Consider the following 16590-nt stretch of genomic DNA (forward strand, 5'->3'; position numbering starts at 1 on the left):
AAAAAACCATTGGAAAAACTGACCAGTTGTTCAAATGTAAAACGTGAAAACTGAAGATACCTTCTGAATCATCTGGGTCTGTCTGACTGTGCATCACTGCACCCACAACAGTGTTTAGCACATAGTTGTACATAAAAAAATTTCTGTTGAATAAATGCATGTCTCAAGAATCTCAAAAATAGAACTTTAAACTTTGAATAGTACAACCTACTACACTGAATAGAGCATGAATTTTTCATGTCAGATTAATGGTTTCTACGTTATGTTTAGACAAATCTGGGGCCACAATGTATAGTGTACTAGTCACATTCGTTTCTATTTTTAAGAGTAGAAATTCATATCAAAAACAAGGACCATACCAATGGCATTCAGGTGGCATAAGTTTACTCAGTTCTTCAAGAGATTTTTCTGAACGATATTCCTATTTAAAAAAAAAAAGCACAACATAGTATTAAGAAAATACATTTATAAAGAAATGCAAATATGTATGTTCCTATGAACATATTCCATGTTAGACTTAATTAAATATTGATCTCAATCACTATTTAAAAAGTCCCCCAATTCTTATCTTTTCCTTTACTTACACTTACATTCCTACACATAAAAGCTTGTCCCTTATTAAATAATGTTATAGTGACCAATTTGATAATTATTCTCAATTTTATATTTTAATATTCAACGTGCAACCTAAGGTCAAGTTACTTATAAGAAAATGAATAAAACTGATGCATGTGTCCAAAGAGTATATAATCTTCAGTCATTAAAAGTAAAGATCCTTGGGCCTCATAATTAAGATAATTTTATGTTTAGTGTTTAATGATCAAAGAAGTCAAAGACAATTAACAGCAAGCAACATTTACTTTGAGGATTTAAGCCCACACTAAATGCAAAGGTTTATGGAATAAGTTTGCTTGGAAAGAACATACGTTAAACAGGAAGTGAGATGTGGCTCGCCTTACCTTGACAAACACCTTTCCCATCACCCTGAATTATCCAAAAGGGGAAATTCTCAAGAGCCCTAATGCTGTGATGCTCCAGCCTTCTTCCTTCCATATAATCATAGCTAAGGGTCAGAGACATCCTTCACCTCACTATACTATCCACATTTCCATGGAGCAGTCTTGCTTCATGCAATAGCACTGCTATTTTTGTCTCATGTCTGCACTAAGCACACCAATCTTTTGATCTAAGGTTAAAAAGGGAGAGGGGGGAGTAGCGGGAGTGTAAGTTGGACAGTGTTTTAAAGTGACTGCAGTGCTAATACTAATCAAAATTTCACACTCATCACAAACCTTTCCAGATAGAAAACACAAAGCCATTTAAGAATAACTTAAAACTAAATCAGTCTTTACTTAAGCAAGAGGAACAAATGCAAGAGTAAGGTAAAATCTATCAATATAAAAATTATAAGACACTCCTTCCTCAAACCTACCAAGGATATTAAGGAATTTGGAAGTTTACGCTAGAAAACATTCACCAATCCTAGATCCTAGTAATAAATGACATAGACGCTGCCCAATCTTTACCTCCCTCTTCAGACTTCTTAGCCTTTACTCCCTACAACTACAAAAATACCTCTATATCAAAATGATGATTTAACACACCACCAAAAATCTGATAGCATCTCTAATGAATGCCCAAAAGTTATATTTTAAATTTACCATAAGGTGCCATCAATATACGACTATACAGAACAATTAGCTATTTTTATGGCTGTGAGGGTGTATAATGGGATGGAGAATGGACATTAAAACGAGATAGGGAAAATAAAGGCAGACATAAATATAAAAAGAACATAAAAAGCACTCTCCTAAAACACAGGTAAAAACATAAATACTTAATGATAAAGCATTAAAAATTTCTGATAGATTTTTGACAGAGTTTTTTGACAAAGCATTATGGTAAGTTCAACTGATAGCAAACAGGATCTTTTTAGAGCGAGTTTTTAATTGCTGTTATAGACTATTTTGTTGGTTTCATAGGCACATTCGGGTAAAAGGCTCACATCTGTGTAAGAAACCAGACCTACCAATCTGAAATGGGGCTTTTCATAAATGTTTTGCTTCTTTCCTGAGTTTTCCATCAAATGAGCCAACCTACCACAAAGATATTTAACAGATAGTTTCAGCCACTACATTTAAAGTGTTTAACACACTATCTTTGTGTAAACTTCCACATTAATTATGTTAAAATTGCAATTTTGTGGGGTTTTGGGGGGATAGAGGCTCCTTATTTACCAAAAAAACAAGCTATTAAGGTCTTCCATACACAGTGATAATATTGTAGGAATCCCTCTGAAGACAGTCACTCCACACATCTGTAGCATTATTAAAGATGCAAGAGGGTTCTGGCTACTGGTCCAGTGGGTCATACTGCCCACATGGCCAAATGCATAGCTGCCTTGAATGATTCTCAGCCTGTAAGGACCTCTGCTAGACTAACCAGCTCCACCTTCTGTAGGGCAACTTTTATCTGTTCTAAACAAGAGGATTCCCTAGAAATAGGATCCCTGACAGTCTACGGATGGAGCTCACAAACTTGCTGCAGATAATTTGATTCCAATTAGCTTTTCTACACTGGGTTACTATAAAACTAATAACTTACTAAGTTAGTGATTACCATAGGAGGCCTGGATAATGACAGAAAATATCCAAGGAATAAATTACATATGAAAATAACCACAACAACTTAAAATACAGTCTTCAGGTTCAAAACAACATGAATTTTAGGATGATATGACATATAAAATTTTTCCCTAAACTAGAATAATCTTTGTATATTCTTATTAACCATGCTTTAAAACTTTTAGTTAATAAAATGCGACTTGTCACATTGTTCTAAAATCTACAGAAATTATCAGGTATTTAAATAAACATAAAACTAATCTTATGTTTTTATTTATGCCATTTATCAATAAAAATCCTGACATTATCTCCACACTATTCACATTAATTATTAAAGGGGGCTCCTTTTCATATGTTTTATTTACTGTTTCAATGTCTTTGCTGCATAGGGAGTTTGATCAAGATCAGATCATCCGTTCCGTGGACGAATAAGAAATTTAAACCCTGGCCCAACATTTGTACGGTGATGGATGGCAACTAAACTTTTAGTCGTGAACATGATGTAGTCCGTACAGAAGTTGAAATATAATGATGTACACCTGAAATTTACATATGTTATAAACCAATGTTACCTCAATTAAAAAGAAAAAAAAACCCTGGCCCAACATTTTAACTGGAAAACATATTTAACTATTGCTGGATTTTATTTCTACTACATGTACTGTGCTGTTCATTTCCATCTGCTTCAATTATCTTTAACATCATCAAATAAAAAACTAGATTTTCTTCATGCCACTACCTAAATCAAAGCAGTGAAATTAGTCCCACAGACCTCCTTAGAGAGTTGCCTGTTTCTGAAATGATTTCAAAAATAAAGAATAAATTGTTCTGACTGACATTACCATCCCCCAATAACTAGAGATTTTGCCATAAGCCACCTTAATTTTTTTAAGCAATAAACTATAATACCATTTACATCTTGGCAAAACAGGCTTCCTACTCACCTGGACAAAGGCAACTGTAACGACGATAAGTATTGCCTACACAAAACAAAGAACAGACCTTTTTTAATCAGACATGGTAACTTCAGAAATAATTGTTAACTGTATTTTATTTTTCTGACTCTATCTGCAGTCCCAAGACACCAGGCACTAAACATTGAGATCAGCTGAGGAGAAATCACAACTTTTCCTTGAGGCCTGTGGGGGAAGAAACCCACAGTTGACAGCAGCTTGCCTCCCCTAGGACAGCTTCTCAAACTTTTTCATCTCAGGATCCCTTTATGTTCTTACAAACTGAGGCCTAGCTTTTGTTTATGTGGGTTATATCTACTGATATTTACCACATTAAATACTTTTCAATTACTCAGTTTTAATTTCTACTTATTAATTCATCTAAAAAGATGATAAACCCTTACATGTTAACACATATAACACTTTTTATGAAAAACATATTCCCCCCCAAAAAACTGTGAGAAGAGTGGAAGTTTTCGATTTTTCTATCTTTAACGTCTGCTTTCATAGAAAGTTGGATCCTCACATCTGCTTCTGCCTTCAATCCACTGTAATATGTTGATTAGGCTGAAGTATACGAAGAAAATCCAGCCTCCTACAGATATTGTTAGAAAAGGGAGGAGTATTTTAAAAACTTTTTCAGATGATTATGGATATTCTTCTTAGCTACTACACCAAAATTAGACAAGTATTAGTTACTTAAAAGCAACTTGGAAGGTAGAGTCTAAAATTATATCAATGAACTTTTGATAACCTGTTATATTACAATCCATTGATCTATCTTGCTTTTTTTTTTGTGAGGAAGATCAGCCCTGAGCTAACATCCGTGCTAATCCTCCTCTTTTTGCTGAGGAAGACTGGCTCTGAGCTAACATCTATTGCCAATCCTCCTCCTTTTTTCCTTCCCCAAAGCCCCAGTAGATAGTTGTATGCCATAGTTGCACATCCTTCTAGTTGCTGCTGTATGTGGGACGCAGCTTCAGCATGGCCGGAGAAGCGGTGCATCAGTGTGCGCCCGGGGATCTGAACCCGGGCCGCCAGTGGCGGAGCGCGTGCACTTAACTGCTAAGCCACCAGGCTGGCCCTGAATGGATCTTTAATCACTAAAAATTTTGTAACATCATGATACACTGACCATTTAGAAAATACTGATTCACTTAGTTATTCAAATCTTTCAAATGTTGACACATTTCTTAATAGTAAAAGAAAAAATCACATTCATTGAAATCACTACTGATTTCAATGAATTTTTATGTATTACAAAGTAACACATAAAAACTTTGAAAAATTATAATTATCACTTCAAAGCCTGAATTTTATCATTGGCAACAAAATTCTGTCCATTGTTTTCCTTGGACTGATACGCTCATTTCACTCACTTTCAAAGAAATAGTATGCCAGTTATCCAAGTCTTAATAACCATAGTTTGTCTGTCAGTCATTCTTTTCTTTTTTTTTTTTTTTTTTTGAGGAAGATCAGCCCTGAGCTAACATCCGTGCTAATCCTCCTCTTTTTGCTGAGGAAGACGGGCTCTGAGCTAACATCTATTGCCAATCTTCTTCCTTTTTTTTCCCCAAAGCCCCAGTAGATAGTTGTATGTCATAGCTGCACATCCTTCTAGTTGCTGTATGTGGGACACGGCCTCAGCATGGCCAGAGAAGCGGTGCGTCGGTGCATGCCCGGGATCCGAACCCGGGTCGCCAGTAGCACAGCGCACGTACTTAACCGCTAAGCCATGGGGCCAGCCCCATTCTCTCAAGTAAAAGGCTAGTTCATCTCACCACAACTACCTTTCCTTTAAACAAGGATCATGCTTCAATATACAGAAGTCCTTTATACATACCTCCCATTTTATTACACAGAATATTAAAAAGGTATGCACTCAAGGATCAAAATTTAATAAAATTAATTTTTACTGTTTTATCAAAAACATTCCTAAGAGAAATAATGAAAGAAAACAATGATTACTAGTACAGTTTGTGCCATTATTTTGATTTGAGCCAAGACTCTAACAGTTTTACCCACCATTGCTTTTGCGCCATTTATGCAAACATCCATAGCAAAAAGACAAATAATATTTTAGTATTATGAAAATAGTTTTGACCTCATATGCTCCCTGAAAGGGTCTCAGAGACTCCTAGGAGTACGAAGCAAGAGTTTGAGAATTGCAGCTCTACACTAATTTCTACTGCGTTCTCAGCATAACACACTTGCTTTACTCAATGCTTGTACTTGCTATAAATTTTTATTCTACATTGAAACGGGGGCAAGAAAAAAAAGATGAGGAAACTTGCAATGAAAGCTAGAATAACCTAGCTGGAAAGAATAAAAATCTTATAGAGTAAATATAGTGTGCACTGTTAAATAATATTTTTAATTTCACAAATGTCAGGCTTTAGTTCACAATTAGTCAAAAGATATTCTCAATTGAAAGTAAAATAAATTGAAAATTTAACTGGAAAATTATTATAAAATATTTCATACCTGTGAAATTATCAGATTGTTAAGTAATTCTCATGCGTGCCAATAACAGAGCCTTGAACATTACTTGAGATTACTGCAACTAAATTTGCAGTAATCTCAAGTAATGTTTGGATTTGGATATTAACAAAAAAACCTGAAGAGACATTAAGACATTTGCAGTAATCTCAAGTAATGTTTGGAAATTGGATATTAACATGAAAACCTGAAGAGACATTAAGACATTCTCAACTCATTTTTCAAAATAAAAGCCAATCCTAATTTATATGATTAACCAAAAATTAAAAAATATGTATATTATTTTCTCTTACCACAGTGATACTGACAGCATCATCAAACTGATGCATTAAAACACTGATGACTGCAGAAGCCAGAAGCAGCATAATAAGGGGATTTTTAAACTGAAAGTGAAAACAAACAACAATTCAACAGTTTTGTATAAATGACAGTTGTGTTCCATCACAGCAAAAGTTTAAAAAAATAATAACAACAGCGATTTCTGTTGTGTGGGTCAACCACAGAATTGTAATCTACACTAATTTACTTAGTATAAGAATATTGAGGAATGTCTGAATCTCATTATCTAGGTTTTCTATGCAAGTTTAACCTAAATCTTTAGCTTAAAAATCATTTCCCACTTATTCTAGCCTCAATAGAAATTCAAAACAGCTATATTTATTGAATTAATATAATAAAAATACATGTGTACTATAAGGAATTTGTAAATTCTTAGTTTTAAGTATTGATACTTTTTTTTTTCTGAAAAGGAGCTCTTAGGAAGTGGTGACTTTTAAATGTAGTTAAGTGTACACACTTATTTTTGTTAACTGAGAAGATACATAAAATAAACCAAATGTAGACTCTCGTAATTTTCTCATTACCTGGGACAGGTAAGAAGAGACAGTAAGATCCTCTCCATAGAAGAAACTGAAGATTTTCCCAAGGCTGCTTTTCCTGATATCTATCTCTCAGAGGCAATAGTATCTAACAGTATCTAAATAGTATCTAATAGTATCTAAAGAAACTAGACCAGAGCACCAACCACATCAGGCAACACTTAAATGATCAAGTACCAGAGCCACCCTAAATTCTTCCAGTTGGACATCCTACTCAAATGTCAGAGCTCTGTTGCCAGAATCTCTTCCTTTGATGGAGTGACGTCAATTGCTATCAAAGCTGCAAAGTAACTAGGCTACAAAGAATCCATCCCAGCAGAGAGCCCCAGCCCCTGGCTACCAAGCTGAGATTAGATGCCACCACCTTCCATGTCCTTCATGGCTCTACTCCCTGGCACAGTGACTCCAACCCTGCTTCATATCAGAATCATGTGAAGAACTTCTAACAAACGCCCAGGTTCACACCAGACCAATTAAATCAGAATCTCGGGGCACAGGGCCAAGGCTTTGGCACTTTAAAGCATTCCCCAGGGGATTCTAGTACATAGAGGATTAAAAAATCACTGCTCTAGCAAAATAAAACTACAAGTGCAATACGGTTCAGGGCTGACAAACCACACACAAGACTGAGTCCGAGTACCTGGGTTTGAATTCAGCTCCTGCCACTTGTGTGTGACCTTAATCTTTTTAAGCCCTGGGGGTTCTTCACCTAGTAAAACAGTACCTTATACCAAAGACTGTGGTAAGGATTAATTAAGAATGTACATTAAAACACTGTGTAAACCATAAAACTCTCTTCAAAGTTAGCTGTTATCGTCACCCTTTGAGGACAAGGCCCACAGTCTAAAAAAGCTGTGCCATGACACTAAGGACACCACTTGGTAGATAGTAGACTCCAGACAATGTTTACAGAACGACAAATTCAGTGTTCTCTGTGGAGGAGAAAAGAGTCGCCCAGTGCTTTATGATTAACAACTTGTATTTACTGTTAATTGTTGCTTGTGCCTAACTATATTACAGGCACTGCTTTATTTCATTCTCACAGCAATCTCATGATGCAGGTACTCTAGCTTTGAAACAGGATCAAGAAAGTAAAATATGAAATCATACTGCCTAGTGATAAGTCAAATCATTGTAGTCTATAAATCCAGAGTAAACTTCCTGAAGGTTTAGGTAATGTAGAAATGTGGTAAACGTGAGAATACAAATATGCATATAAAAATATTCCATAAAAACAAAACAGATACACACAGGATTCTTTTAATCTCTAAAAATTCAGTTTTTCTACTTTAGACAAACTCATTTGCAAAGTTAAGACTGGTAAATTTGGGCTCATTAACAGCCAAGGCCCTTTAGAAAAGTTAAACATAGATCTTAAAAAAAACAAAACTTGCAGGTTAGAAGGCATTAGAAATTTTCTTTACTAAAAATAATTTGTTTAGCAAACTAATCATACTAGGTGAAAACTGGCCATAGGATTCTTGTAACTTTTCACACTAACATACTTGTTATCAAGATAAAAAATTCCTACAGTAAGTCTTTCCGAAAAGATTAGGATATTGATAAAATTAAAAATAGCTATCATCTATTGATAGCTTACAATCTCCCAAGATTATTATCCCTGTTTTATAGATAAGACTCAGAGGATAATAAAGATCATATACAGCTAGTAAGAATAAAGGTGGAATTTGTAACCAGGCAATCTGGATTCAAATTACCTAACTTACTTTTACTAATTTTCTAAGCTGACCATATTACTTTTAAAAATATTAGCATTCCTATAATAAAAAAGTATACGTTACACATCTGCAAAGGAAACTACTGTTAATAGTAGCACCTCCATGTGGCATATCCGTAAGCCCTTAAAGATCTGCAAATTAAAAACTAGAGAAATTCCAACCTAACAGTAAACCCTAGCAAATGGAAAAATTTAGGTAAAAAAACATTTTAAAAAATTATTTCCTTTCTCTATAAATAACTTCACAAAAGTAAACTATACTAAGAAAAACACATGTAAATTATACAGCAGAGGAGGAAATAAAAACATCTCACCTGAGAAATATACTTCTTCCATAGTGGCTCATCTTCACTGATATCAAACTCATTCCAGCCATGGAAGGCTCGCCTATGACTTACTTCACATTTGTTTAGACCATTCTGAAGATCAGCCTATTAGATTTTACATATAAAACTTACTGAAAATGTTAGCAGAGAACAAAAGAAGAAAAACACAAAAGAGTACATACTGTATGATCACATTTACTGGAACTTCTACAACAGTCAAAACTAACCTATGGTGACAGAAAGCATATCAGTGGTTGACTGGGGCCAGAGACAATATACTGGGAGGGATTAACTGCAAAGAGACATGGGGGAGCTTTCTGGGGTGATAAAAATGTTCTATATCCTAATTGTGATGGTGGTTACATTTGTCAAAATGCAAACTGTACACTTAATATGGGTACATTGTGTTTTATGTAAATTATACCTCAAAAAATTGTCTTTTAATGTAAGCAGCAAGGTAGAGTTTAATAAACAAAAAACTTATGAGTTTCTATGGGGAAAGAGGAATAACCCAAACCAGCCACACGATTTATAGAAAGCAAAATATCAGTACATTTTAATTAGCTTTCTTTGTTTCCATTGTTGTTTTGTTGTTTTTTTAAAATTACTTTCTCTAAAAGAACATTCAATGGTTCTTGGGACATTTTATGTTCTATAAACACCACCTACATTCTTCAGTCACCATCTCTCGTGATTTATTATAACTATTATTAAAGAATGAAATTACCTGCATCCCTACAATAATTAGTTTCTCTGGCTTTATAACAGAGTTCAATAACGGAGTCTTTCAACACTTAAATATATTTTAAATAAAACAAAGTATAAATACAACAACCAAAAAACCCCCCCAAAAAAGAAAGCCAATGTTTTTAATGCCATCATCAAAATGAATTCTGAAGAAAAAACAAGGAATATTCTTTTTTTGATGTTTCATTAGATTATGCTTTTTAAAACCAGGAAGAGATTAAACTACATAAGCAACATTTATTTGCAGTTCTAAACTTGTTCTTAGCTTTTACTTTACTTTATAAAACATAAAAAGATAAATTCCTAACTCTACTTATATTAATAATTAAATTGATTATTTTCCCAATCGGACTAATCCTTACACAGCACTAATAATTCCTGGCAATGCTAATGATCTAGAGCTGCACTGCCCAATCAGGTAACCAGGAGCCACATGCAGCTATTCAAATTTCAATGAGCAAAAATTAAATAAAATTAAATTCAGTTCCTCTGCTAAACTATCCACACTTCAAGTACTCAATAGTCATGTTTAACTGGTGGCTACTATATTGAACAGCACAAAACAGAGTATTTCTGTCATCACAGAAAATTCCATTGGACAGCACTTATCTATAGAGTCTAACTGATTTTACTATCTACTTCCTTCCTCCCCACCAAGCACTTACTTGGAGAATGCTTGCAACTTCACTGACTGGTAATTCACTTGCTTTTTTTGACGTCAATACAGGAATCATTGTCTCATTTTCAGCATTAGGAATTTTTTGAAAACGTGCAACCTAGGAAATAAAATAAAAGGAAAAATATTTGAACATACCGAACAATTCTAATGCAGTCTAGAATAAATGAAAACCCAAACATTCCCAGCAACTTATTTTTCCATAGTTAAAAAACAAATATTTTCAGACTAATAATGAGTATCTAGTCTTAATAAGATAATTTTATACTAATCATGTGCTATTTTTCCAGAAAGCACATTTCAAAATTTAAGCCACCAGTGCCAGCTAGAACACAAAATAATTTCACATTAAATAAAAAAGATGCTATTTCTACACCAATGTAACGAGTAAAAAGTAAAACAGATGTCCTGTCTAGCAGATCCTGATGATTACATGTAGTCATAATCCTCTAAACTCATTATGTTTAACACAAAGGACAAGGAACAGCAAAGCTTTCTCCATTTTAACTACTCCTGTTGGTCAGCTCATTTCTTAACTATCCAGAAAGGACACCTGGCTACTCTTCCAAAGCACCATGACAGCAAGTCACACTTAAAGATCTATTCCCAAACTAGGCGAAAAACGAAAAGCCAAAGAGACCAGACAAGCAAAGGATGCACAGGTTAGTGAAGGGGCTGTGAACAAGCAGGGTAAGTCACAGAGATGGTGGTAACTGTGGTATCTACTTAATGCAGCTTCATAAGCAAATATCTACAGTAAAGTGTTTAACGCACTTCTAGAAATAAATCCCCGACCCAGACTCGTCTCGGGTCCTAAGCTGAGATTCTTTAAAGACAAAAAGTTTTGTAAGTAGTAAGGAAGACAAAAGCTCCCCACTGAAACTTTAGGGAAGAAAACACTTCAGTTGCCACAAATCCACTAATTAAAATAATACTAAAACTGAAGTGATCATCTTACCACCAAGATACAAGTCTTTAAGCTTTCAGGTGAAATGTTTTCAACCCTGGATTATCAATATTTGTAGGATAAAATATCTCCCTAAAATTTTTTTGAGGCAACATCTCAAGACAACAAATGAAACCAAAGAATAATTTAAGTTTCTATTATTATTAAAGTGTCATTATAGAGGCCTGTATCCATAAAAAAATCTTTGCCCTTACTCCAAAAAAGGGTAAACAGCTGTGGAAAAAAAAGTTTTTCCTCAGCGTTGCCAAGTTCTGGAACAATCAAATACATGTTTTCTAATCTCATTTATTAAAAAGGCATTGTTCGATGTTTAAGTACCTTAAAGCAAAGAGCAGAAGTATTTTTCCACTTTGGATGAGAAGATATTAGTGACTAAAAATTTCAAGGAAATTAGAGACAGAGTAACTCTCTTTCATGCAAAAGAAAGTCTTGAAATTATTTTATAGCATAATATTCTTACATAACTAAAAATTTACAAACTTAGAGAAAAAATTGGAAATTTCATAAGAGTTGTATACATGTTTCAGAGCCACTGAATGCCCTTATTTCAAACCTATAAAACAAGGTAGGACGGGGGAAAGATTTCATTGAACCACCTAAGATAAATACCTGAGAAAATTCCTCCAAAAATGACTTGGCTCTTAAAGCAATGAGAACTAAACCAGTTGACATGGTTATTTCATCTTGGGAGATCATAAAGCAAAATTAAGAAAGATCAAATATATTTGCATTGCCTGCAGTGACAATGAGATTAAGAAAATCTTTTATTTCTACTATTCCTGTATCTCAGTTTCTTCATACATAAAATGAGGATATATAGTGTCCAAAACTGCATGAAGATTACATCCATTAATATAGCATTTGACCCACTAGTCATAAGTGCTCAAATAGCTGTTTTTCTCACAAAACTATTTAATATTTATATGTACATATTCAATATACAATGAGTACTAATCAAGGTTAGTAAAACTACATTTGTAAGAATTTTTCTATTAAAATATACTTTCCTATCATTAATAAATTGGAAATTGTAATCTCTAGTACCCAATATGCAGTACAAGAGCCTTACTCATGAAGTCTTTTTACAGTAATTCTTTGTTGGTTGGTACATAGATAGGGTCTATGTTGGAACATACTCGACACAAAATCCCTCAGGAGCATTCCATGGGCCCAAAAGAGCTGATAAATCTCAACAGAAGGAAGTGAAATTATTTTATTAAATAAAGGATAAAACACTGAAGGGACTTGATGGTAACTCTAAATATATGAAGGGCTGCCATGTGAAAGAGGGCAACACCCAAATCAAAGGAGGAGTTGACAGCAGACCAACTTCTGGAGTTAGAAGGAAGAGGGCTGGATGTGTTCTGGCAGAGGCTAGATGTCTATCTGATAAGGACTGATTTCACTGAAGGGATTTCTACAATAGAGGGAGGCTACAGCACAATAAATTCTTGGCCAAAGGCAGTGACGTCAACTCATTTACACTAACCAGATTCTATGTCAACTTAAAATTACGGAACTTACTGAATTTTAATCCTATTTCTTTTTAATGTTACAGAGATTTACCAGCTCAAATGGGTCATTAATTACATGGCTCATGAGAGTATTTTAATTTGTTCCTTCACTTACTCTTTCAACAAGCACTGCATTTATTGAGAACCTGACTCGGTGCTAGGCCCTGAGGATTTAACAATGGGCAAAAACAGCCTGGAGTGGGGAGTGGAGACAGACATTATCAAAGAATTGAGCAAATAAATGGAAAACTGCAAATGATCACTACTACGAAGGAGAAGTCCATGGGCTGAGAGCTCACAATCAGAGATTATAATCAGGACAGGAAAGTTTTGGTGAGAAAGTGATGTTTGTAGAAGTGAAAGACAAGAAGCTACCCTAAGGGAAGGGATGCCAGAACAGAGAGAGCTGAATGTGCAACGTTCCCAAAGAAGGCGGAGAGTGTGGCAAGAATGAAGTATTCAAAGGAGGCCAGCATTTATTCACTTAATCATTTAGTCCTTCAACACATAATCAATGCCAGACACCGTTCTTGGTACTGGGGACACAAAGTGACCAAACAGGTAAGAACTCTAGCCTCATGGAACCACACACCAATAGCGAGCAAAAGACTATAAATAATGTGTTATACAATAAATGCTCTAGAAAACAATTAAGAAAAGGATAAGTAGGGGAGGAGGAGTTGCTTCATTTTATATAGGGGAGCCAGGGAGGACCCCTCCAGTAAGGTGACATTTGGGCACAGAGACCTGAAAGAAGCAAAGGAACTAGCTGTTAGACATCTAGGTAGAAATGTCCAGGAGGTAGGTGGGTATTCGCACACAAAGGAGAGGTCCAGGTTGGAGATACAAGAGTGGGTAGTCATGAGCATAAAATTGGTTCTAAATCTGAGAATAAACATGCACACCAGCACAGAAGAAAGGAAAGAGGTCTGTGGGCTGACCCTAAGGCATTCTCCCAACATACAGTGATCAGAAATGAACAGTAACCAAGAGAAGAAGAGACCAAGAAGGAGCAACCAGTAAGGTAAAAGGAGAACTCATAAGAGACGCCAAGTGAAACAAGGAGGGTGTAAATGGCTGGCCAAAAGCTATTGAAAAGTTAAGATGAGGACTGAGAACTGACCGCCGGACTTGGTAACACGGAGATAAATGAAGAGAGCAGTTTCAATGGAACAGTGGGGACCAAAAATCAGACAGGAGTGGGTTCAGAGAAAACAGCACGAGAAAAGTTAGAGACAGTTAAGCATAGATAATTCTTTCCAGTTCTGCTGAAAAGAGGAGCAGAAAAATAGGATTATAGCCAGAAAGGAATGTAGGGTCAAGAGTTGGCAGTATTTTTTTTTAAGATGCAATAAATAACACCATGCCTGTATGTTGATTAGAATGATCTGTGGAGAAAAAATTGATAATGCAGAAAAGAGATGGGACAATTGATAAAGTGATGTTCTTGACTAAATGAGAGGGGATGGAAGCTGAAGAATCTGTAGAGGGCTGGCCTTAGATAAGGGAATGGTCAGGTCATCCACAGTTACAGGAGGGAGGCAGAGTAACAGAGATAAGATGCAGGCACGTTGGTAGCTGTGGTGGAGGGAGCTTATGGAAATATTCTTCTGAGAAATATCTAGATTGAAGAAATCAAGAGGATATATAAAGCAAAAACAGACTAAAGATTAGTAGGTGGGAAACCTACAGGGCCCTTTGGGTCACATTATGGAATTTCTGTATTGATTCTAAGAGCAAAAGGAAGACCCTGAACTATAGTCTAAAAAAAAAAAACGAAAGGCACAAGTTGGAAAATAAAAAAAGTGAAGGGTAAGAGTGGTGAGACTACACCAGTTTGGACACTATTACATAAGTCTAAACAAGAGATAAATATAGCTTAGACAAGGGTGGTGGAGTACAGGAATAGTAAAAGTAGAGGTAAAAATGACAGGACATGATGATGAACTAGACACATACATAAAGAATCACACTAGATTTCTAGCTTGTCTTATAGGCTAAATAGTAACGCTCTTCACCATGGTAAAGAATATTGAAAGATTCTTTTCTACAAATGGTGCTGGGGCAACTGGACGGCCACACAAAAAAGAATAAAGCTGGACCCCCTGCTTCACACCATATATAAAAATTAACTCAAAATGGATCAAAGATCTAAATGTAGGAGTTTAAACCACAAAACTCTTAGAAGAAAACATGAGCTTAAATCTTCTTGATCATGATTTCCTAGAACATGACACCAAAAGTAAAGGAACAAAAGAAAAAAAATTGATTAACAAAATTAAAAACCTTTGTGCTGCGAACACCACCATAAAGTGAGCAAGATAATCCACAGAATGGGAGAAAATATTTGCAAGTCATTTACCTGATAAGGGGCTTGTATCTACCATACATAAACTTTTACAATTCAATAATAAAAGGACAGATAATCCAACTAAAAAACGAGTAAAAGATCTGAATATATATTTCTACAAAGAAGATATACAAATGACCAATAAGCACATGAGAAGATCCTCAACATTATTAGTCATGAGGAAAATACATATCAAAACCACAAGATACCACTTCACACCCACTAGGGTGGCTAAAACTAAAAAGACAGATAATAACAAGAGTTGGAGAGAATGTAGAGAAACGAACTCATACATTACTGGTGCAATTGTTAAAAGGTGTAGCCACTACAGAAATGTTTGGCCGCTATTATATATTATTATTATATTATGCAAATATTTAATTTTTTTCTCTGGTTAAAAGAGAAGAATGTTTTCAGCTTAAAAACAATCTTTGAATGACTTAGTAATGTTTTGATTTTGAGAATTATAAAATACAAGTAAGATCACATAAGTTTAGTTGAATGTAACCATCTTAACTATCTGAAGGTAAACCATTTTACGAGATGTTATGTCTTTCATATGTTATTATAGAAGCCCGTTGTTTATGGTCCCAGGTTTTAAACACTAGGTATTATTTGCTTATCTCCTACCTGGCCTTAAAAATACCCTGGGCGTAACCATATCTTAATTTCCTCACAGTTCCTTTACATTTGTGTCAAATAATAGCATTTATTAGATCTACACCTTGCATTATTTAACTCATGCAATCGATAAGCATTTACTAAATAAGAGACCACACACACAACCACACAGTCCATAGTCTGTACCCTGCAGAGACAAATAATTCAGTTTGGAGAGCCAAGTCATACCAAAACACACACACACAGAAGAGTTGCCATAAGGCAGTCAAATTACTGCCATGGCAAGTCAGTCAGTCTGAAAATTCAGACGAGGGCAAGACTGTTACAGTCGGGCCGGCCCCATGGCTTAGCGGTTAAGTGCGCGCGCTCCATTGCTGGCGGCCCGGGTTCGGATCCCGGGCGGGCACTGACGCACCGCTTCTCCGGCCATGCTGAGGCCGCGTCCCACATACAGCAACTGGAAGGATGTGCAACTATGACATACAACTATCTACTGGGGCTTTGGGGGAAAAAAATAAATAAATAAATAAATTGTTTAAAAAAAAAAAAAAAAAGACTGTTACAGCCTTCAGTATTCTGGGAACACTTCCCTGGGCTAAGTCATGAAGAATGGGTGGCAGAGAATGGCTAATACATGCCAAGGAAGTGTTCCAAACAAGAGAAGAACAATAGTAAAAGCCAGGGCAATGGAAAACTA

The 16590-nt window shown here is 35.4% G+C and overlaps 1 protein-coding gene across 6 annotated transcripts in view; it reads right to left on the minus strand.

Annotated features, from left to right (window-relative positions):
- Positions 1–16590, minus strand: part of ATP2C1 (ATPase secretory pathway Ca2+ transporting 1) — a 138024-nt gene that overhangs the window by 69860 nt on the left and 51574 nt on the right. For all 6 annotated transcript variants that reach the window (XR_015552173.1, XM_087430568.1, XM_014789652.2 and 3 more), the window contains 5 exons: positions 10431–10541; positions 9007–9123; positions 6370–6459; positions 3569–3604; positions 360–421 (listed from right to left, as the gene is read on the minus strand). Coding sequence is in view for 5 of the 6 variants with exons in the window: in XM_087430568.1 (XP_087286694.1) it covers positions 360–421; positions 3569–3604; positions 6370–6459; positions 9007–9123; positions 10431–10541 (416 nt within the window). In the remaining variant the exon portion in view is untranslated. The remainder of the gene's footprint in view (positions 1–359; positions 422–3568; positions 3605–6369; positions 6460–9006; positions 9124–10430; positions 10542–16590) is intronic.

Source organism: Ceratotherium simum, chromosome 5 (assembly GCF_057802395.1).
Source record: "Ceratotherium simum simum isolate JZ-2026a chromosome 5, ASM5780239v1, whole genome shotgun sequence".
NCBI classification, from domain to species: domain Eukaryota; kingdom Metazoa; phylum Chordata; class Mammalia; order Perissodactyla; family Rhinocerotidae; genus Ceratotherium; species Ceratotherium simum.